The sequence below is a fragment of the Octopus bimaculoides genome, chromosome 28 (genome assembly GCF_046866305.1).
Source record: "Octopus bimaculoides isolate indiv1 chromosome 28, ASM4686630v1, whole genome shotgun sequence".
NCBI classification, from domain to species: domain Eukaryota; kingdom Metazoa; phylum Mollusca; class Cephalopoda; order Octopoda; family Octopodidae; genus Octopus; species Octopus bimaculoides.
In genome coordinates this window covers 15,207,559-15,233,144 of record NC_142955.1, presented here as the reverse complement: position 1 = coordinate 15,233,144, position 25,586 = coordinate 15,207,559, and the positions used below count along the sequence as shown (strand labels likewise).

The 25,586-nt window shown below is 38.2% G+C and overlaps 2 protein-coding genes across 2 annotated transcripts in view; one reads left to right on the top strand and one right to left on the bottom strand.

Moving 5' to 3' along the window:
• Window positions 1-23,159, top strand: part of LOC149130618 (uncharacterized) — a 32,993-nt gene extending 9,834 nt beyond the window's left edge. Inside the window, exons 3-5 of the mRNA XM_089344613.1 lie at window positions 445-1,260; window positions 11,490-12,501; window positions 21,032-23,159. Of these exons, the coding sequence (XP_089200739.1) occupies window positions 445-1,260; window positions 11,490-12,501; window positions 21,032-22,666 (3,463 nt within the window). The 3' untranslated portion in view covers window positions 22,667-23,159. The remainder of the gene's footprint in view (window positions 1-444; window positions 1,261-11,489; window positions 12,502-21,031) is intronic.
• The window catches only part of LOC106874808 (uncharacterized), a 150,017-nt gene that overhangs the window by 63,064 nt on the left and 61,367 nt on the right, over window positions 1-25,586 (bottom strand). The window lies entirely within an intron of this gene.

Genomic DNA, 25,586 nt, shown 5'->3' with positions numbered 1-25,586 from the left:
CTCAGTAGTAGAAATGAATCTGTATTTTTCAGGTACTCTCTACATCTTACAATGTTGTTTCTCTATAATTTCAGAACGTCAGATGACATTGATGTAAGAGAAGAAACTAAAGGATAACACAACATAAAACATCGGATTGTTTGTACAAATCTGTGGTAGAATTCCTGTGAAACATTTGCTCTGATATAATATTGTTAGCCAAATTTGTGACAATCCCTTGACTGGATTGTCAAGAAGAGGAGCTTGTGTGCCGATTGAAGTTGGATAAATTTATGTAAGTGTTGCTAAACAAAGGTAACACTAGACAGAAATATTTGTAAGAAATTAAGTATAAAGACAAAAGCAAGAGAAATATATAAACTGGGATTTGAGAAGAAAAATAATGGAAAAGAGTGTGAAAAGTGTACAATTGATTTCCCCTGAACACATGATAAAAGAGATGAGATCATATGACTGTGATATCTGTGCAAAGTCCTTCCTTCAAAAGAGTAACCTACTTAGGCATAGGCGTGTTCATACAGGAGAGAAACCGTATCATTGTGATATCTGTGGTAACTCATTCTCTCAAAGTAATGTCTTAACTATACACAAACGTATTCATACAGGGGAGACACCATATCACTGTGATATTTGTGGTAAATCATTCTCTCATAATAATATATTTACACATGAACGTATTCATACAGGAGAGAAACCATATTACTGTGATATCTGTGGTAAATCATTCACTAAATGTAGTAATGTTACTGCACACAAACGTACTCATACAGGAGAGAAGCCATATCATTGTGATACTTGTGGTAAATCTTTCTCTGAAAATCCTGCCTTAACAAAACACAAACGTATTCATACAGGAGAGAAGCCATATCATTGTGATATCTGTGGTAAATCATTCTATCAAAATATGCACTTAACCAATCACAAACGTACTCATACAGGAGAGAGGCCATATCAGTGTGATATTTGTGGTAAATCTTTCTCTGAAAATACTACCTTAACAAAACACAATCGTATTCATACAGGAGAGAAGCCATATCACTGTGATGTCTGTGGTAAATCATTCTCTCAAAGTATACAGTTAACTGGACACAAACGTATTCATACAGGAGAGAAGCCATATCAGTGTGATACCTGTGGTAAATCATTCTCTCAAAGTATGCACTTAACTATGCACAAACGTATTCATACAGGAGAGAAACCATATCAGTGTGATATTTGTGGTAAATCATTCTCTGGAAGTAGTAAAGTAACTAGACACAAATCTGTTCATGTGGGGAAGAAACTGTATCATTGTGATATCTGTAGTAAATCATTCTCTAATAGTAGTCACTTAACTAAACACAGACTTCTTCATATAGACGCAGGAGTGGCTGTGTGGTAAGTAGCTTGCTTACCAAGCACATGGTTCCAGCTTCATTTCCACTGCGTGGCACATTGGACAAGTGTCTTCTACTATAGCCTCAGGCCGACCAAAGCCTTGTGAGTTGATTTGGTAGAGGGAAACTGAAAGAAGCCCGTCGTATATATGTATGTATATATATATATGTTTGTGTGTCTGTGTTTGTCCCTCTAACATCGCTTGACAACCTATGGTGGTGTGTTTACATCCCCGTAACTTAGCGGTTTGGCAATCGAGACCGATAGAATAAATACCAAGCTTACAAAGAATAAGTCCTGGGGTCGATTTGCTCGACTAAAGGCGATGCTCCAGCATGGCCGCAGTCAAATGACTGAAACAAGTAAAAAGAGAAGAAAAGAAAATGTTAGTTCCTACAGTTTCTGGAGGTTTTGCAAGGAGCCAAATCCTGCTGCCACACATATGGCCTTCCAGCAGTATCCCTCTTCAGCAAGGGTTGACTGCAGGCTTTGTGGTCTCAGTTGCGCCTGTCCATGTCATGTCTCACATATTTTAGTGTTCACAAAGCACTGGTTACCAGTCATAACATGAATATTTTTGGGATCTATTTCAAAACGGGGGCACCAGTTTTCATTAATTTTTTACATAGTGTTTTTGGTACGGAAAGACTTTCAAACTTCGTATACTTATCTATTTTGTGTTATAGAACAGAAAAATATTTTTGTATTCGAATTTATTTCATGTAAAAAATTGTCTTATTTCGATAATTTCTACTAATCACTGACGGCTATTCAGTTGAAAACAGTTAGCGCTGTAACGGTGTATATCGTATTAATCCCCTAAAACTAACCCTAACTCTAGAATCCGAACTCTAAAATTGTTACACACATAGATACGCACAGCGTAATTTATTATATAAACAATATATGTGTATAAATTACGATTAAACCGGATGAAATATGTCACAGGGAATAACATTTTTATGACCGGCCAGCAGTAACTCTATTGAGCTGAATAGATGTCAGTGATTGGTTGAAATTACAGAAATAGGACAACTTTAACATGGAATAACTTGCGAATTCCTTTTTTTTGTTAAGAAGACTAAGAGTAAAAGATGTTTTATATGACACATTCTACCAGTGTCCCAAGTTTCAAAGTGTTTCGTTAAGAAAATACTGGCGCCCCCGTTTTAAAATAGATCCCATTTTTGATATCCTGTATGAATCATGATACCCATAACTTTCTTCCAATTTTCAAATGGTTTCCACTTCTCCATGTTAGCTAATGTTTTTTTTCAACTTTAAATTTAATCTTTATGCTCTCTATCAGCATCGAATGTTCACCAACACATGAAGTTTCTGTCTGGAAGGAGACACAAAATATCGTGAAATACTCTGTATATGGTATGTATGTGTGTTTTGTGAAAAAAAAAAAAAAAAGGCTCTGAAAAGAAAATTGAATTTGATTTTTGGAATCTGTGTTCCCCAAAAATCTAACATGTCAATAATGATAAAAGAAATATAAATTTTATGAGGAATAAATTAAATTTTAAATTGAGTACTATCCCACTCTTTCTGCGTCACTATCAATCTATCTATCTATTATCTACAACACTTTTTGTCACTCACTCTTTCTATATGTATTATCTCACATGCATTGTATTCATTTGTTCATTTTGTATGCAAATCCTGTTTCCAGATTGGGTAAAAATCGTAACGTATTTCGAATTTGTTTTTCTTGAATAAATCAAATCAAAATCACGGATTCAATGTGGAAAACTACATGAATATATGAAATTTAAGACTTTTCAAAATCTGTCACAGCAACAGAAAAGACCTATTTGTCTATCACTTTCATTTTTCGCATGGTAAATATTTTCCCCTCTCTGTAAACTTTTACCACACACTCTCTCACTCTCTCTACAAATGCATGTAGCTCACATTAAGTGTGTGTATGCATATGAGTAAGGAATTTTTTTAGGGTTACATATTGATTGAAAAATGATATGAAGATCATTTATTTTCGTAGCATACTTTTCTATTAAGTAATTTGTTTCTCTCTCTTTCATACATCCACACCCCTAGACACGGACTCGCTTGATGCAGGATCGGGGATTAAAAATTTAAAATACAAAACATTTTGTTGCTTAATTTCCAGGAGTTGGGGGAGGGGATTAAAAGTATCAAGTATTATTACATGTATCAAAGAAACGAGGAAGGTATCTGGTGGTCGGGGGATGTGCCTGATACAACAGCTAAATCTCCCTTACATCACACACCATTTCGTCTGAAAATTTTTTCGAAATTATAAAAAGAAACAGATAGTAGATTCGGAATGTCCGTATTTTAAAACTATAGTTTTAAAAAAAATCGGGGAAAAAAGCTGAAATTTTATTTAAATGTGTAAATGAAAAATGGTATAAAAGCAACTTAGTTTTCAATTACATAAATGCCGGCTGATTGCGCTTTTCTTATTTTGAAATATCTTTAAAAAACTGCGTCTTATGCGGCCGTACTACGGATGGGAAACCGAGCACCTTTGGCTAGGGGGTCGGACGAGCAGACTGGGTAAGTTCCTTGGGCACAAAAATGATTGCTAATGAAACAAAAGATGAAAACAAGCCAAATTATAACAGCAAATTGTGTTACCAATAATAAAATATTGAAATATTGCTTTTCTCTCCTCCACCTCCTTCCATGGCTGCTCATCTATTTTCTTTTCCATGATGTAAGGACCTCTATACCAACACCCCTCCTCCTGGAAACCCTACACATGATTCTTTCTTGAGTATCGTATGCTGGAATTACAGTATATTTATTGTTCATTATCTTTTAATTAATTCACTCATTAAATATTTTATACAATAACATAAGTTATGACTTTTTCATTAAAGTTGTCAAATATGTACATAAACAATGACCCCCAAGTACCCCGAAGTGTGCAGAAGGATAATGTCATGTTTGCATTCAGTGATTCAAAAGAAAGAGGCATGGAAGTGCAAATATGAAAGGCTAGTAAATATCTTGAAATATAACCTTAACACACTGTGTACCAATGTTTGTACTCATGTTGTGATGAGTAAAATGTTTGTTTGTTAAAGGCATCATATAAACTTATTTCTGCCAATTAACTAATTTTATGATCTTTATCATCATTTAACATTTCTGTCAGACGGTTTGATGAGGATCAAATGAATCAAGGACTGTATTTGTACTCCAGTGTCTGCTTTGGCAAGGTTTCTACACCTGGATGCATTTCCTAATGCTAACCACTTTACACACTCTACTGTATGCTTTTCTTGTGTCACTGACACTACTGAAGTCTCAGTGTAGCTTGCAAGTCAACAAACCCAGGGAGGGAAGATGTCACTATAAGCTAGGTAGGGGGTGAAACTATGAGGGAAGGGTTTGGAGTAGAGAAGATTGATGTGGAGGAGGTACATGGCTACTCACATTTAAGAGAAAAAGGGAGACTGAACAAGAGGTATCTCTGAGGAGATTAGGTATCAAGATGGCACATGGGGCACCAGCAGCTGTTGCTGGCAAAGGTAGTATTGGTCTGCTAGTGTGTGGTGGGGAGGATGGCAACATCTGTAAGATTTGAAAGAGAGCCGGACACAATTTGGGGAGGCTACAGGGTTACTAGAAGTATGGTGGTGACGATAACTTGGACATTGGGGAGGAGAGAAAGATGACTTGTGTGGGTAGGCTGCAGGAGCCGAGTAGAGAAATATATATCAGGCTTTTGAATCGTGAAGTTCATCACAATATATTTCAACTATATGGAAATTTTTTCATCAGAGTAACTATCATTACAATCAACACATTTCTGCCAAGAAATTACAAGTTTGTTTATTCTGCTAACAGAATCTGTTGAAGATATGAAAGAAATTTCATGTTGTAGACTGTTGGAATTATGTTTTCAACATTATATTCAAATTCGTGTTGGAAATTTTGTGCGGTAACAGAAAATGAAACAATATGAGTGCGCATGCACGAGGCCTGCAGAGGAAACCATGTGACCAAACAACACAAAAAGTACGAAAACAAATAAACACCTAGATAAAGTGGGATGTCAGAGGAATTGATTCCACGCGAAAAATCGTTGGAGTATATTTATTTATTTATTTTTTTATGTGAAAATCGTAGGGTGAGGTGGTAAAAAATTTACCTTGCAAAGAAGGGCCTAAGAAACGTAGCCACAACGAATGGATCAACTATTGCTGTGGCTAAAAACCAACCCGATATTTAGGCGGAGGTGAAGGGAACTGCTGTTATGAACTTTCACTTCTATACAGCTACTTTCCCGTATCAATACAGACATGTCAAGTAATGTTAGAAGATCATTTAAGGCCGATATAACGGTTCAGTAAAAATGTTGTTGGAACTCCGTTGCTTACGACGTCGAGGGTTCCAGTTGATCCGATCAACGGAACAGCCTGCTCACGAAATTAACGTGCAAGTGGCTGAGCACTCCACAGACACGTGTACCCTTAACGTAGTTCTCTGGGGATATTCAGCGTGAGACAGTGTGACAAGGCTGACCCTTTGAATTACAGGCACAACAGAAACAGAAAGTTGTGGTGGAAGAGTATAGCAGGGTTCGCCACTATCCCCTGCCGGAGCCTCGTGGGACTTTAGGAGTTTTCACTCAATAAACACTCACGACGCCCGGTCTGGGAATCGAAACCTCGATACTACGACTGCGAGTCCGCTGCCCTAACCACTGGGCCATTGTGCCTCCACCTCAGTAAAAATAGTTCGCCCAATAAAGACGACTGGAAGGCCGTAGCCAGCAGCGACCTATAACGACATCCAATAAGAGGTTCAACGTAGTCAAATCAGCTGCAATAAACTAAAGCAAGGGTTATCTGCTTTAAAGATTTCAGTGTGGAGATACGCATGCGCATTGGACGTACTCCCTACTAAATGTTGATATCCTGTGAATTAATTTCTATTAATCAGCTGATAATACATTTATAATACTTACGAAGTATTTCTCAACTGCCAAACGTACACTTATAACTATACTATCTTTTATGAAACATTTCCGTAAGTATTAAACAATGAAATTATTCCATGATTTTAATTCTGTAGATCTTCGCATTTTCGCGCGTCGACTCTTGATGTCACTTTTATGTTTTATGAATGAGATGTTCACTTTTTGGCGCGCCAATTATCTGTGTCTTTTCTATGTTTTATGGACGAGAGATGCCCTTCATTTGTGCGAGATTTGGCTGCTATTTCTACCTATGAGAGAAAATTGAGTATTATTTGTATAGGTTTTGGCTGCTGTTTCTAACCTTGGAAGAATGATGTCTATGATTTGTGCTGGATTTGACTGTTTCTATCTATGGGAGACAAATATCATGTCTGATTTGTTTGCTTTTTCTCACTAAGGAATCTACCCTCTACAGAATCCACCGTCGACGGCGGGGAGCGGGATGGATTTAAGGTCGGAGTTTTTCATTAAAAATTTGACATTGTTTTTTTGTTTTTTTTCCATATTCTTAATCTCCGTATTTTCCCACGTAGATGGGTTGAAAAAAAAAACTTACTTTAGTTTCACATGAATTACTGTGGGAGATTACTTTGATCACGTTATGTTATCACAGTTTTGTGAGATTTGGCTGTTATTTCTAGCATGTGCAGAATCATAGTCTTCGTATTTTTTATGATCTTCACCCGGGAAGAAAACAGAATAACAAACCAACCTAAGTATTTAGAAAACGAATATGAAAAAAAAAATGTGCGCCAACGACCCTGGGAATGGGGAAGGGACTTTCGAAAAATTCACAAGTTCCGATTTTTCCATCATAACTTCCTGTAATATATATAATGATATATATATATATATATAGTCGTATATATTGATTTTTTTTTTTGCGGAATTCCACGTTTTTTGGTTATGGAGGATCCAATTCTGAAAACGATTTTTCTCTATTATCGCATTTTCAAAATTTCAATTATCCTCGCCCCACCGCATCCACTTCATTTTTCACTTTTACCGGAATTTGTTTTTGAGATAAAGTGATTGCTTGATCATAATCAAAATTCAGCGTTGCATCGATACGCCAAAATTGAAAGCGATCTGAACAAAATTAAGAGGGGCTCAGTTTGCGAATGAAAAAGACTAGATCGAAATCTCGCCATTTCACATTGCCTTAACTTCTCATTATCTTACCATTTTTAGCTTTACGTTTTGCCATTGCTAATTGCTAATTTCGCAATCGTCACTGTATTTGATGATGATGATCATCATCATCATCGTTTAACGTCCGCTTTCCATGCTAGCATGGGTTGGACGATTTGACTGAGGACTGGTGAAACCAGATGGCTACACCAGGCTCCAATCTCATTTGGCAGAGTTTCTACAGCTGGATACTCTTCCTAACACCTACCACTCCGAGAGTGTAGGGGGTGCTTTTACGTGCCACCGGCACGAAGGCCAGTTAGGGTTACTGTAACGGCCACGCTCGAAATGGTGTATTTTACGTGTCACCTGCACAGGAGCCAGTCCAGCGGCACTGGCAACGAACTCGCTGTTATAGAAATACACAGGATGTTCATAGATGGAATGTCTATGTTAGAACTGACCTGGATCTAAACAACAGTGACAAATTATATTTCTGGAGAAAGACTAATGTTAGAGCCCACTATTCTAGTTTCATTTTAAAACTGTTACACAATGTGAAGGTGTCAGTTTAGATTACAAATATGTCAGCGTCACACAAGATTCTGTGATGTAAATTTTAATAAATTTATATGTTCATCATCATTTAGTGTCCGTTGTCCATACTGGCATGGTTGGATGGTTTGACCAGAGCTAGGAAGCTGGGGAGAACCAACTCGCCAACCTGTTTCGTAAGACCTTCAAGCCAGAGTACTTGGATAATTTCCAAAAATCTCTGACTTGGCAGAGTTACAGGAATGCTCTACCTGTTCGCGAAAAGTTATCCAGGCACGGTATAGCAGTGCCACCGACATGTCCAAGATGCGAGCAGGACAGTGAAACTGTCCAGCACGCTCTCATACATTGTCGGAAGCTCTCCGGCTTGATGATTTACGTGGAACACGTGTTGTCGCATCTGGGACGAGTACAGCTGTCGGCTGAGTCTATGATAAAGATGATACCGCCAACTGGACTATCAAAGGAAGGTGAGGCTTGTTTTCTCTGTACGGTAGCAGTATTGAAAGAGTGTATATGGAGGACGAGAATGGAAGGCATCGTGACAGGGTCCTACATATCCGGCCCTGGATTGCTGTTCTACTTCAGATATCATCTGAAGAGCAAGATAGGGCTGGAAAAGAGAACCCTGTCAGGGAAAGTATATGAACGGAGATGGAAGGAAGTAGTGAAAAAGGTGGGTGTAAGTCACCCAAACTAATCATTGAGAAAATGAAAGGCAAACTGCTGGGCCTTATAGGCTGCCGGGTTGAAAAACCCAATCTCCCCTTCTTTTTATAGACATACATGTGTGTAGGTGTATGTATGGGTATGTGTGTGTGTGTGTATGTATGTATGTATGTATATATGTGTATATATATATATATTTATATAGATGTGTGTGGGTATGCATGCATATGTATGTCTGAATATTCAAAGTCATCGTTTTTTAAATTTTATAAAAACATCGTAAAAAATTTTTAAAAAGAACTTCATACATTTTGTACATTTGTTTGTATTTGTCTTTGTATCATCTTTGTAAATTAGATCCTTAGTGATCATAATAAAAATTTTACAACGGGGTTCAAAACAGTGCCCGAAGGTTAGCTATTACTACGTTTGTAAGTATTTATAGATAATAGAAAGAGGAAGTTCGAAATTCCTCTCTGTTATATAAGTGGGGTGGTGGCATATTAGGTGCTCACCTTAATTTATTTATTGAATAAAAAAAAAAATTCCAGAAAGTCTGTGGCAAGGGTGAGGGGCTCATCCTTACGAACTGCCAAAATAAGGGATTTGCGGGAGAGTAGTATGTCAGAGGAATTGAATCCACGCGAAAAATCGTTGGTTTAATTTTCTTTATTTTTGGTGAAAATCGTAGGGTGAGGTGGTAAACATTTACCCTGTTGACAAAGGGCCTAAAAAACGTAGCCACAACGAATGGATCGACTGTTGCTGTGGCTAAAAGCTTGAAAACTAACCCGAAATTTAGGCGGAGGTGAAGACGCCTGCTCTTATGAATTGTCACATATATGCAGTTACGCTCCCATATCAAACGTATCTAGTTAGGATATTACTATCAGAGGATCATTTAATGCCGATATCACGATTCAGTAAAAATATTTGGTCCAATAAACACAGAACTGAAAGGTCATAATCAGATCTAAATATTCACACTAACACAATCAGCTGCAATAGACTAAGACAAGAGTTTCCTGCTTCAAAGGTTTCAGTGTGGAGATACGCATGCGCATTGGACGAACTTCCTACTTTCTGTTGATATTCGATTAAATGTCCTCTGCACGGATTTCTTTTTATCAGTTGTTAATACATTTATAATACTCACGATGTATTTCTCAGCTTCCAGGTACACACATATATAACAACACTATCCTTTATGGAACATTTCCGTAAGTATTAAGCAATGAGGATCTTCCATGCTTTTAGTTCTGTAAACATTCGGTTTTTGGCACGTCGGTTCTTTGTTTCTGATATAATTTCTGCGCTTTCTCATGAGTGCTATTACAGCTCAGGGGATGTTTTGCTTCTTGCAGTCACTGGCCACAATGCCAAGGCCGATTCCATCCTGACGAAGTGCCTTTTTCTCACTGTCATTATCTGTTTGGCACTTTCACAGGAACTTACTGCTACCTCGTTCTTCTTTATGATGTCTATGGTGCTTTCCTTGACACTAATAGCGACCTACTGCAGCATAACTTTTACCTTCGTGGAGCATATTAAAAAAGCGGTGGTAGAGAATTAACGTGGTCTCGTGTGGTATACAGGGGGCATAAGATATGTGAGGACGGATTTATGTTTATTAAAAACAGCTATATAATGATAGATAATAACTTTATCAAAATTGCTATGAAGATAAAAAAATGAACCTTATTTTCTATAATGTTATTCAATAAAACTATCTACGAAACCCACTGACAAGGCTTCGGTTGTCCTTAGGCTTGCCCAAAGTGCCATGCAATGGGACTGAACCCAAGACCATGTGGTTGGAAAGCAAGCTTCTTACCACAGCCTCAGCACCGTATTTATTGTGATTTATTTACATATCTTCATGAACATCCGTAACGAAACAAATATAGAAATCAAGAATACTATTCACAAATCTCATTTTGTGCATCAATAACTGTTATGTTTTCCCACAAATATTATTGTTTTCACCTTATATAAAATACATGTACAGTTTTCATGTTATTATTAAATATATTTAGGTTTATGTGTATTAAATACATTGGTTATATTACATACATTGTTTACATGAAATTCCTGAATGTCTCTGCTGTCACTCCAACTTACATTGCTGTTTCTTTATAATTTCAGAACATCAGATGACATTGACTTAATAGAATAAACTTACTCAATATCTACCGTGTTTTACAGGATAAAAGGAAAATATTATATAAAACAGATGTATAACATTGTTTCTACAAATCTGGGCGAGAATTCCTGCAAAGCATTTGCTCTGAAATAATATTACTAGCCAAGTCTTTGAACGTTACTGACTGGAGTTTCAAGAAGAGAAGACTGTGTGCTGATTATAAAGTTGGATAAATTTATGGAACTGTTGCTGAACAGAGGTAATACTAGACAGAAATACAGCACAAGGGTTTGTATGGAATAATGTATAAAAGCAAAAGCAAGACAAATATATAAACTGGGATTTGAGAGGAAAAATAATGGAAAAGTGTGAGAAAAGTATGCAATTGATTTCCTCTGATCAGATAACAAAAGAGATGATATCATATGACTGTGATATCTGTACAAAGTCGTTCTTTCAAAAAATTGACTTCCTTATACACAAACGTATTCATGCAGGATATCATTGTGATATCTGTGGTAAATCATTTTCTCAAATTATTCACTTGACTGGACACAAATGTATTCATACAGGGGAGAAACCATATCACTGTGATATTTGTGATTCATCATTCTCTGAAAATACTACATTAACAAAACACTATCGTATTCATACTGGAGAGAAACCATATCATTGTGATATTTGTGGTAAATCATTCTCTAACAGAAGTCAGGTTACTGTGCACAAACGTACTCATACAGGAGAGAAACCATATCATTGTGATATCTGTGGTAAGTCATTCTCTCAAAGTAATCACGTAACTGAACACAAACGTATTCATGCAGGAGAGAAACAGTATCATTGTGATATCTGTGGTAAATCATTCTCTCAAAGTATTCACTTAACTACACATAAACGTATTCATACAGGAGAGAAGCCATATCACTGTGATATCTGTACAAAGTCCTTCCTTCAAAAGAGTCACCTACTTAGGCATAGGCGTGTTCATACAGGAGAGAAACCGTATCACTGTGATATCTGTGGTAAATCTTTCTCAGAAAATACTGTCTTAACTGCACACAAACGTATTCATACGGGGGAGAAGCCATATCACTGTGATAACTGTGGTAAATCATTCTCTAGAAATAGTTACGTTATTGTGCACAAACGTACTCATACAGGAGAGAAACCATATCATTGTAATATTTGTGATAAATCTTTCTCTCATAGTATTGCGTTAACAAAACACAATCGTATTCATACAGGAAAGAAACCATATCAGTGTGCTATCTGTGGTAAATCATTTGTTAACAATAGTCAGTTAACTGTACACAATCGTATTCATACAGGAGAGAAGCCATATCATTGTGATATTTGTGGTAGATCATTCTCTCAAAGTATTGCGTTAACAAACCACAATCATATTCATACAGGTGAGAGACCATATCACTGTGATATCTGTGGTAAATCGTTCTCTCATAATACTTCCTTAACAAAACACAATCGTATTCATACAGGAGAGAAACCATATCAGTGTGATATCTGTGGTAGATCATTCTCTCAGTGTGGTAGCCTAAAATCCCATAGAAGTATTCATATGGGAGAGAAGCCACATCACTGTGATATCTGTGGAAAATCATTCTCTAGAAGTAGTCAATTAACTAGTCACAAGCTTATTCATACAGGAGAGATGTGATATCTGTGGTAAATCATTCTCTGAAAATTCTTACTTAACTGCACACAGACATATTCATACAGGGGAGAAAGGAGAAAGATAGTTTCTCGTTTGTTATATATTTTTAGTATTCCTATATTTTATGCAATGGAAATTTTAACTGAAATATTTCCAGAACACTTCTGATTTTTTTTCTTTTTACATTTCTCTCCACCCACTCCCATGGCTACTCATCCATTTTCTTTTCCACGATGTAAGGACCCCTATACCAACACCCCTCCTCCTGGAAACCCTACACATGATTCTTTTTTGAGTATTGTATCCTCCAATTACAATATATTTATTGTTCATTATCTTTTAATTAATTCACTTATTAAATATTTTATACAATGAAATATGTTATGACTTTTTCATATGCAGGAATATTGTAAAGTTGTCAAACATGTACATAAACATTGACACCCCCCCCCTAAGTACAAAACAGAAGAAACCATAAAGGAAGAACATGAGGCATAAGTATAGTTTAGTGCCCCAGAACAGATTGATTCCTTGTTAGTTTATGAATAATGGGTTCTTTAAATTAAACTTTTTAGGGTTAAGCTTTCAAAGATCCAGATTTGGATTATTTTAAAATTGGGTGTGAAGGTTGTGGAGGAATTGCTTGTTGGCAACCCCATCCTGTTTTTGTCATCTCTGTCTTCAGAACTTGGGGAGACCTACCAGCCCCTTGATTACCTATGAATGTGCTGAGTCACCAGATTCATCTACCCATTTGGTGTTCAATTCCCTTGTGCATCTGCCACACAAAATCTACCTTCCCAGTTAACTTTCCTTTGATTTACTAGTTGAAGCTTTTCACGAAAAGGAGGAGATAGAGGACAATTGGAAGTTCCGATGAAGCAACCCACGTAGAGCTGCAGAACAAATCTAGCTGGTGCAAAATGCCACCCAGGTGAAGGGTGACGTAATGGTGGAACAGGGAAGTATATAGAACAATAAAAGCAGAGACATCTTGAGGGGTTCGAAGGAATGGGGAGAACTGGTTACTTGAAAAACTAGGAGACAGGTCTGTTTAGCTAGGGGCAAAACAGAAGAAAAAGAGGTATGCCAATATTCTACAGCTTCAGGACCAAAAATATGAAGTATTCTGTTTTGCAAGATGGTAAAACAGAAAGTGGAGTTGTAGGATGTGTGTGCAGAAGGATAATGTCATGCTTGCATTCAGTGATTCAAAAGGAAGAGGCATGCTACATCTGTAACAACTGAGGGAGAAGGGTATACTAGCCAGGGAATCTACACGGGTGCTAGAAATACCGTAGTGATGATAATTTTGACACTGGGGAGTAGAGACATGACAGGTCTGGGTAGGCTGTAGGGGCCGAGTAGAGAAATATATATCAGGCTGAGTTAAAAGGAAGCAACCTTTTGAATCGAGAAGTTCATCACAAGATATTTCAACTATTTGGAAATTTTATTCATCAAAGAAAGTATCATTACAATCAACACATTTCTGCCAAGAAATTACAAGTTTGTTTATTCTGGTAACATAAATATCTGGAGCTGACGAACTCTTTGAATGCACTTTCGGCAATGGTGTGCATGTATGTTTTGTTTTCTTTCTTTCACAACTGAAAGTGGTTTTTTTTTCTATAAAATGAAATTTGAAAGTTACAAAAATTATGAGTACCTAAATAAGACCCAAATCTCGAAGAAACACCCTTGACACCCACCCACCCACATATATCTGTACATGATACACATACGAATTTGTTGAAAATATCAAAGAAATTTCATGTTGCAGACCGTTGGAATTTACGGAGGATAAACCTTGGAATTATGTTTTTAACATTGTATTCCAATTAGTGTCCAAATTTTGCACGTTGATAGAAAATGAGGTACTACTCAAGCAGAGCGGACCCGAATGCGCAGTCGCGCTACCTAGTTGTGAGTGGTCGAACCTACGAAGCGTGCGTGCGGATGCAAATTAGTAAATAATTTCTTTTAAACAAAGTAAATAATTTTTTTTAAATTACTTTTTTCTTTTCTAAACAACGTAGATAGGTAGAAGGAATAAAAATAACACACTATCTGTTTTTGTTAACTTCATACATTTTTTTTTTTTTAATTAGATTTTGTGAACAAAATAATTTTTATTTTCTAAACAACGTAAATAAATTTTTAAAAAGGTGCACCTTGGGATTAGACACTGAGGGAAACTTGATATGCTAGAAATAACAGCTAAACGCAAAAAAAACTGTAACCTTTACCTTTCTGAAATCACTGTGGATATATTTAGGCTATGTGCTTGATAAATGTCTGAAAGTTCTCCCACGAATTCCCACACTTCATATCGTAATAATCACGGTACATTGGCTCATCAATATGTGACCATTTCATGTTACCACATGATCCACTTTTATATTTCAGTCTACGTTTTATCCGTGACCAGAATGGGCCACATATCCGTGAAAATCGTAGTTCCTGGCTCCACATTTTCAATGATTGCAGCTTCTAACGTTTCAGCCTTTCTATCAGTTATAATGTTGCAGGTAGCCCTTATTGTTGGTGGATAGGTAGTGGTCGAACCACCTAATGTGACTTAATCAGAAGGCTGTAATCTCATTTGGTAGGAACCCAGTAAAGAATATATAAACCACAAGGCTGTGACTTTAACTGTCTTTAATGCGGGCCTCACATATATATACACACGGGATGATAAATGGAAGTGGTTGATGGATATTTTTTCATATATTCACATGCATCTGTGTTGGTTGTGTGTTAGCTGTTGATCCTTGTGAGAAGTACACAAACAGCAATATGTTAGAGCCTGTGCTGTGTAGATGTTGATGACATTGGTGAGAGACATGATGGTTAGACCTCAGACTAGAAGGAGGTGAGTTTTTATAGCTAATGGTAGGCTCAAACGACTGTCTCACGTGATTTATTTGGAGGCTGTGATTAGTTGGGCTACATATTGGTACATTATAGAGTAAGAGACAAATTGCACAAATACCAAACAATCAGAGTGGTAGACACAACAGGGTTCAAAAGAATATTTGTTAAGGAAAGAGATAAGAATAGTTTTAGCTGTCCACATTTTTGCATTGTGCCTTACTCGGATCACAAACTTGTGACGTGTGAGGTGCATATAGATAAGTGTCATAGACAGGGACCCGGGTTTTGGAAAATGAACAAGTCTATTTTGACTTGTGTAGCTTTTCGTACCCGGATTAAGGAGTTAGTGCAGAGGGCATTATGTGGCACCATCATTAATAATAGATGGTGGCACGCCCTCAAGAGAGCCATATGACTTGAGTCCATTAGATTTAGCAATCAGCTAAGTTTAGATAGGACTAGAATAGAGGGTGACTTAGTCAGGAGTCTAGATGAGGCAATGGAATCTGGCACCGCATCCAGAGTGACGGCGGCGAGAACGGTCTTGTATCGTCACCTCAATGCCAAACATGAAGGATGCCGAGTCAGAGCTAAGTTACGCGCTGGGAAACGAGAAGGTATCAACGCAGCCAGATGGGCTCGCCATGTGGAGAGTCAGAAGGGCAAGAAGTCCTGCATTGGGTCTTTAACTGACGGGCAGGGACGCAGGATCTATGGACAGGAGGAGATGCAAAAGGCCCTTCACCAGCATTTTGCTCGGGTGTTCGGGGAGAGCGGTCCGCTTGGGCGTGGGGAGCCCTTAAGGGACTTCCTAGCTGGCTGGCCTCGACTCTCGGCGCGCGAGGCTGGATGCTGTGAAGGCCTGATCACTCCCGCGGAGGTAAGAGAGGTGCTGGCCGAGTGCGCTGGGGAAAAGTCTCCGGGACTGGATGGTCTGCCCTACGAGTTTTACCGAGCAATGCCGGACTTGTTTGGGGAGATTCTGGCAGGCGTCTATGCAAACTGGCAGCAGAATGGGAGAATTCCCAGTTCTGTAAGCCGGGGAGTTGTGACGCTGATACAGAAGGACCCAAGCAAGGGGGATAGCATTAGTAACTATAGGCCCATAACTCTACTCAACGTAGAGCTAAAGATTTTGGCCAAGGTGTTAGCTAAAAGGTTGACAGCGGTCGTGGAGAAGCTTGTCGGGAAGGCACAGACCTGTGCAATCCCAGGCAGGTCGATCCAGGACAATCTTCACCTTCTCCGCTACACCTTAGACAGGGTTGGGAAATTAGCCGGCAAAGGAGGGGCAGTGGTCCACTTAGACCAAAGTAAAGCATTCGATAGGGTCGACCATCGGTACCTGGAGGCCGTCCTCGAAGCGGCTGGGATAGGCCCGGGCTTTCGCGGGTGGATCTCCGCTATGTACAGCGGCATTAAGTCCACCGTCCAGATAAACGGTTACCTAACGGAGCCGTTTTCGATCAAGCGGTCTGTTCATCAAGGGTGCCCCTTGTCTCCGGTCCTGTATGTTTCGGCCCTGGAGCCATTGCTGCGGAGGCTGGAGAAGTTGGGTGGCAACCCTAATGAGATCGGATGCGGTAAGTTTACTTCTGCGTATGCGGACGACGTCACTCTCATCGTGTCTCAGGAAGCACAACTACCTCGAGTAGAAGATGCTCTCCGAAGATACGAAGCGGTGGCAGGAGCAAAAGTTAACAAGGACAAGTCCATCCGTCTGCGCCTCGGCACCTGGAGGAACAGGCCGTTATCGTCCAGTGTCGTTGGACACTGGACAGATGGTCCTGTTAAGTTGCTTGGAGTCTGGTTCGGTTCAGACTCACAGACGGAGAAGAATTGGAGCGAGGTAGTAAACAAGGTGGAGGCCATAACCCGGAAGTGGTCCGGGCGGTCTCTGTCCTTGAAGGGTAGAGCGGAGGTGGTGCAGATGTTTATAGCATCTGTAATCACCTACCGCCTGTCCGTTGTGCCTTGCCCCGATTTTTGGCTAAACAAGCTGGTACGACTCCTCTTCCGCTTTTTGTGGAGGGGGGGAAAGCCACTTGTGAGGCGCTCTGTATGCTGCCAGGAACCGCTAAAGGGTGGTTTGGGGATGCCCTGGCTAATGATGCGCAGACATGCGTTGAGGCTGAGACATCTCTGGTGCCACCTGGAGGGTGATAAGGTGTGGAGTCCGTTGGCGGAGGAGTTCTTGCCGCGACCGGCCTCGCTGGAACGATTTAAACCCGGTCTCATTAGAAGATGTAATCTGACTTTATGGCAGAAGGAGTGCCGTCAGGCACTCTGGTCTATCCACAAGACGGGCAAGGCTGGCTGCGGGAATACCACCTCGGTATTCTACAGACGGCTAGTGGAGGAGGGAAACGATGACGTCTTAGGAGGGGCTCTGGGGTTCGACGAGAACCAACTCGCCAACCTGTTTCGTAAGACCTTCAAGCCAGAGTACTTGGATAATTTCCAAAGATCTCTGACTTGGCAGAGTTACAGGAATGCTCTACCTGTTCGCGAAAAGTTATCCAGGCACGGTATAGCAGTGCCACCGACATGTCCAAGATGCGAGCAGGACAGTGAAACTGTCCAGCACGCTCTCATACATTGTCGGAAGCTCTCCGGCTTGATGATTTACGTGGAACACGTGTTGTCGCATCTGGGAGGAGTACAGCTGTTGGCTGAGTCTATGATAAAGATGATACCGCCAACTGGACTATCAAAGGAAGGTGAGGCTTGTTTTCTCTGTACGGTAGCAGTATTGAAAGAGTGTATATGGAGGACGAGAATGGAAGGCATCGTGACAGGGTCCTACATATCCGGCCCTGGATTGCTGTTCTACTTCAGATATCACCTGAAGAGCAAGATAGGGCTGGAAAAGAGAATCCTGTCAGAGAAAGTATATGAACGAAGATGGAAGGAAGTAGTGAAAAAGGTGGGTGTAAGTCACCCAAACTAATCATTGAGAAAATGAAAGGCAAACTGCTGGGCCTTATAGGCTGCCGGGTTGAAAAACCCAATCTCCCCTTCTTTTTATAGACATACATGTGTGTAGGTGTATGTATGGGTATGTGTGTGTGTGTATGTATGTATGTATGTATGTATATATGTGTATATATATATATATTTATATAGATGTGTGTGGGTATGCATGCATATGTATGTCTGAATATTCAAAGTCATCGTTTTTTAAATTTTATAAAAACATCGTAAAAAATTTTTAAAAAGAACTTCATACATTTTGTACATTTGTTTGTATTTGTCTTTGTATCATCTTTGTAAATTAGATCCTTAGTGATCATAATAAAAATTTTACAACGGGGTTCAAAACAGTGCCCGAAGGTTAGCTATTACTACGTTTGTAAGTATTTATAGATAATAGAAAGAGGAAGTTCGAAATTCCTCTCTGTTATATAAGTGGGATGGTGGCATATTAGGTGCTCACCTTAATTTATTTATTGAATAAAAAAAAAAATTCCAGAAAGTCTGTGGCAAGGGTGAGGGGCTCATCCTTACGAACTGCCAAAATAAGGGATTTGAGGGAGAGTAGTATGTCAGAGGAATTGAATCCACGCGAAAAATCGTTGGTTTAATTTTCTTTATTTTTGGTGAAAATCGTAGGGTGAGGTGGTAAACATTTACCCTGTTGACAAAGGGCCTAAAAAACGTAGCCACAACGAATGGATCGACTGTTGCTGTGGCTAAAAGCTTGAAAACTAACCCGAAATTTAGGCGGAGGTGAAGACGCCTGCTCTTATGAATTGTCACATATATGCAGTTACGCTCCCATATCAAACGTATCTAGTTAGGATATTACTATCAGAGGATCATTTAATGCCGATATCACGATTCAGTAAAAATATTTGGTCCAATAAACACAGAACTGAAAGGTCATAATCAGATCTAAATATTCACACTAACACAATCAGCTGCAATAGACTAAGACAAGAGTTTCCTGCTTCAAAGGTTTCAGTGTGGAGATACGCATGCGCATTGGACGAACTTCCTACTTTCTGTTGATATTCGATTAAATGTCCTCTGCACGGATTTCTTTTTATCAGTTGTTAATACATTTATAATACTCACGATGTATTTCTCAGCTTCCAGGTACACACATATATAACAACACTATCCTTTATGGAACATTTCCGTAAGTATTAAGCAATGAGGATCTTCCATGCTTTTAGTTCTGTAAACATTCGGTTTTTGGCACGTCGGTTCTTTGTTTCTGATATAATTTCTGCGCTTTCTCATGAGTGCTATTACAGCTCAGGGGATGTTTTGCTTCTTGCAGTCACTGGCCACAATGCCAAGGCCGATTCCATCCTGACGAAGTGCCTTTTTCTCACTGTCATTATCTGTTTGGCACTTTCACAGGAACTTACTGCTACCTCGTTCTTCTTTATGATGTCTATGGTGCTTTCCTTGACACTAATAGCGACCTACTGCAGCATAACTTTTACCTTCGTGGAGCATATTAAAAAAGCGGTGGTAGAGAATTAACGTGGTCTCGTGTGGTATACAGGGGGCATAAGATATGTGAGGACGGATTTATGTTTATTAAAAACAGCTATATAATGATAGATAATAACTTTATCAAAATTGCTATGAAGATAAAAAAATGAACCTTATTTTCTATAATGTTATTCAATAAAACTATCTACGAAACCCACTGACAAGGCTTCGGTTGTCCTTAGGCTTGCCCAAAGTGCCATGCAATGGGACTGAACCCAAGACCATGTGGTTGGAAAGCAAGCTTCTTACCACAGCCTCAGCACCGTATTTATTGTGATTTATTTACATATCTTCATGAACATCCGTAACGAAACAAATATAGAAATCAAGAATACTATTCACAAATCTCATTTTGTGCATCAATAACTGTTATGTTTTCCCACAAATATTATTGTTTTCACCTTATATAAAATACATGTACAGTTTTCATGTTATTATTAAATATATTTAGGTTTATGTGTATTAAATACATTGGTTATATTACATACATTGTTTACATGAAATTCCTGAATGTCTCTGCTGTCACTCCAACTTACATTGCTGTTTCTTTATAATTTCAGAACATCAGATGACATTGACTTAATAGAATAAACTTACTCAATATCTACCGTGTTTTACAGGATAAAAGGAAAATATTATATAAAACAGATGTATAACATTGTTTCTACAAATCTGGGCGAGAATTCCTGCAAAGCATTTGCTCTGAAATAATATTACTAGCCAAGTCTTTGAACGTTACTGACTGGAGTTTCAAGAAGAGAAGACTGTGTGCTGATTATAAAGTTGGATAAATTTATGGAACTGTTGCTGAACAGAGGTAATACTAGACAGAAATACAGCACAAGGGTTTGTATGGAATAATGTATAAAAGCAAAAGCAAGACAAATATATAAACTGGGATTTGAGAGGAAAAATAATGGAAAAGTGTGAGAAAAGTACGCAATTGATTTCCTCTGATCAGATAACAAAAGAGATGATATCATATGACTGTGATATCTGTACAAAGTCGTTCTTTCAAAAAAGTGACTTACTTATGCACAAACGTATTCATTCAGGAGAGAAACTATATCATTGTGATATCTGTGGTAAATCATTTTCTCAAATTATTCCCTTGACTGGACACAAATGTATTCATACAGGGGAGAAACCATATCACTGTGATATTTGTGGTTCATCATTCTCTGAAAATACTACATTAACAAAACACTATCGTATTCATACTGGAGAGAAACCATATCATTGTGATATTTGTGGTAAATCATTCACTAACAGAAGTCAGGTTACTGTGCACAAACGTACTCATACAGGAGAGAAACCATATCATTGTGATATCTGTGGTAAGTCATTCTCTCAAAGTAATCACGTAACTGAACACAAACGTATTCATGCAGGAGAGAAACAGTATCATTGTGATATCTGTGGTAAATCATTCTCTCAAAGTATTCACTTAACTACACATAAACGTATTCATACAGGAGAGAAGCCATATCACTGTGATATCTGTACAAAGTCCTTCCTTCAAAAGAGTCACCTACTTAGGCATAGGCGTGTTCATACAGGAGAGAAACCGTATCACTGTGATATCTGTGGTAAATCTTTCTCAGAAAATACTGTCTTAACTGCACACAAACGTATTCATACGGGGGAGAAGCCATATCACTGTGATAACTGTGGTAAATCATTCTCTAGAAATAGTTACGTTATTGTGCACAAACGTACTCATACAGGAGAGAAACCATATCATTGTAATATTTGTGATAAATCTTTCTCTCATAGTATTGCGTTAACAAAACACAATCGTATTCATACAGGAAAGAAACCATATCAGTGTGCTATCTGTGGTAAATCATTTGTTAACAATAGTAAGTTAACTGTACACAATCGTATTCATACAGGAGAGAAACCATATCATTGTGATATTTGTGGTAGATCGTTCTCTCATAGTACTGCGTTAACAAGACACGATCGTATTCATACAGGAGAGAAACCACATCATTGTGATATCTGTAGTAAATCATTCTCTAACAGCAGTCATTTAATTGAACACAATCGTATTCATACAGGAGAGAAACCATATCATTGTAATATCTGTGGTAAATCATTCTCTCGAAGAAGTGACGTATCTAAACACAATCGTACCCATACAGGAGAGAAACCATATCATTGTGATATCTGTAGTAAATCATTCTCTGACCACAGTCATTTAATTGAACACATTCGTATTCATACAGGAGAGAATCCATATCAGTGTGATATCTGTGGTAGATCATTCTCTCGGTCTGGTAGCCTAAAAATCCATAGAAGTATTCATATGGGAGAGAAGCCACATCATTGTGACATCTGTGGAAAATCATTCTCTCAAAATAGTAACTTATCTAGACACAAACGTATTCATACAGGAGAGAAGCCATATCATTGTGATATCTGTGGTAAATCATTCTCTGAAAATAGTGCTTTAACTAAACACAATCGTATTCATACAGGAGAGAAGCCATATCATTGTGGTATCTGTGGTAAATCATTCTCGAACTGTAGTCATTTAACTGCACACAATCATATTCATACTGGAGAGAAACCATATCATTGTGATGTCTGTGGTAAATCATTCTCTCAAAGTCATCATTTAAAAATACACAATCGTAATCATACAGGAGAGAAACCATGTCAGTGTGACATCTGTGGTAAATCGTTCTCTGAAAATCGTACCTTAACTTCACACAGACGTATTCATACAAGGGAGAAAGGAGAAGGGTAATTCCTATGTTTCATGCAATGGAATTTCTAACCAAAATATTTGTAGAAATTTTCAAATTTGTTTTTGGTTTGCTTTTCTCTCCTCCACCTCCTTCCATGGCTACTCATCTATTTTCTTTTCTATACTGTAAGGACCTCTATACCAACACTGTTGTTTTCCTGTAGGGGGACTCGCAGAGAATACACAAGTTGTGTTATTTAGTTATCACATTTATTTATTAACTATAAACAAAGAACTCACTCACCGAATTGTTAGTTATCAAGAAACAAGAATGTTGTCCTCACCACATATATCCCATTTCAATCAACCTCGACAGTTCCTCAAAACAAGAACGAAACAGGGACCCCAGACGAACTACATTGAAATATGGCACTTCAGACGAACACAAACACACCTCCTGGAAACCCTACACATGATTGTATCCTGGAATTACAATACATTTATTGTTTATTATCTTTTAATTGATTCACTCATTAAATATTTTATACAATAACACAAGTTATGAATTTTTCATTAAAGTTGTCAAATATGTACATAAACAATGACCCCCAAGTACCCCCAAGTGTGCAGAAGGATAATGTCATGTTTGCATTCAGTGATTCAAAAGAAAGAGGCATGGAAGGTTTCTACACCTGGATGCATTTCCTAATGCTAACCACTTTACACACTCTACTGTATGCTTTTCTTGTGCCACTGACACTACTGAAGTCTCAGTGTAGCTTGCAAGTCAACAAACCCAGGAAGGGAAGATGTCACTATAAGGTAGGTAGGGGGTGAAACTATGAGGGAAGGGTTTGGAGTAGAGAAGATTGATGTGGAGGAGGTACATGGCTACTCACATTTAAGAGAAAAAGGGAGACTGAACAAGAGGTATCTCTGAGGAGATTAGGTATCAAGATGGCACATGGGGCACCAGCAGCTGTTGCTGGCAAAGGTAGTATTGGTCTGCTAGTGTGTGGTGGGGAGGATGGCAACATCTGTAAGATTTGAAAGAGAGCCGGACACAATTTGGGGAGGCTACAGGGTTACTAGAAGTATGGTGGTGACGATAACTTGGACATTGGGGAGGAGAGAAAGATGACTTGTGTGGGTAGGCTGCAGGAGCCGAGTAGAGAAATATATATCAGGCTTTTGAATCGTGAAGTTCATCACAATATATTTCAACTATATGGAAATTTCATTCATCAGAGTAACTATCATTACAATCAACACATTTCTGTAAAGAAATTACAAGTTTGTTTATTCTGCTAACAGAATCTGTTGAAGATATGAAAGAAATTTCATGTTGTAGACTGTTGGAATTATGTTTTCAACATTATATTCAAATTCGTGTTGGAAATTTTGTGCGGTAACAGAAAATGAAACAATATGAGTGCGCATGCACGAGGCCTGCAGAGGAAACCATGTGCCTCCACCTCAGTAAAAATATTTCGCCCAATAAAGACGACTGGAAGGCCGTAGCCAGCAGCGACCTATAACGACATCCAATAAGAGGTTCAACGTAGTCAAATCAGCTGCAATAAACTAAAGCAAGGGTTATCTGCTTTAAAGATTTCAGTGTGGAGATACGCATGCGCATTGGACGTACTCCCTACTAAATGTTGATATCCTGTGAATTAATTTCTATTAATCAGCTGATAATACATTTATAATACTTACGAAGTATTTCTCAACTGCCAAACGTACACTTATAACTATACTATCTTTTATGAAACATTTCCGTAAGTATTAAACAATGAAATTATTCCATGATTTTAATTCTGTAGATCTTCGCATTTTCGCGCGTCGACTCTTGATGTCACTTTTATGTTTCATGAATGAGATGTTCACTTTTTGGCGCGCCAATTATCTGTGTCTTTTCTATGTTTTAAGGACGAGAGATGCCCTTCATTTGTGCGAGATTTGGCTGCTATTTCTACCTATGAGAGAAAATTGTGTATTATTTGTACAGGTTTTGGCTGCTGTTTCTAACCTTGGAAGACTTTCTATCTATGGGAGAGAAATATGTCTGATGTGTTTGCTATTTCTCGCTAAGGAATCTACCCTCTACAAACTCCATCGTCGACGACGGGGAGCGGGGTGGATTTAGGGTCGGAGTTTTTCATTAAAAATTTGAAATTGTTTTGTTTTTTTTCTCCATATTCTTAATCTCCGTATTTTCCCACGTAGATGGGTTGGGAAAAAAAACTTACTTTAGTTTCACATGAATTACTGTGGGAGATTACTTTGATTACGTTATGTTATCACAGTTTTGTGAGACTTGGCTGTTATTTCTAGCATGTGCAGAATCATAGTCTTCGTATTTTTTATGATCTTCACCCGGGAAGAAAACAGAATAACAAACCAACCTAAGTATTTAGAAACGAATATGAAAAAAAAAAATGCGCGCTAACGACCCTGGGAATGGGGAAGGGACTTTCGAAAAATTCACAAGTTCCGATTTTTCCATCATAACTTCCTGTAATATATATAATGATATATATATATATATATATATATAGTCATATATATTGATTTTTTTTTTTTTTTGCGGAATTCCACGTTTTTTGGTTATGGAGGATCCAATTCTGAAAACGATTTTTCTCTAGAATCGCATTTTCAAAATTTCAATTATCCTCGCCCCACCGCATCCACTTCATTTTTCACTTTTACCGGAATTTGTTTTTGAGATAAAGTGATTGCTTGATCATAATCAAAATTCAGCGTTGCATCGATACGCCAAAATTGAAAGCGATCTGAACAAAATTAAGAGGGGCTCAGTTTGCGAATGAAAAAGACTAGATCGAAATCGCGCCATTTCACATTGCCTTAACTTCTCATTATCTTACCATTTTTAGCTTTACGTTTTGCCATCGCTAATTGCTAATTTCGCAATCGTCACTGTATTTGATGATGATGATGATGATCATCATCGTTTAAC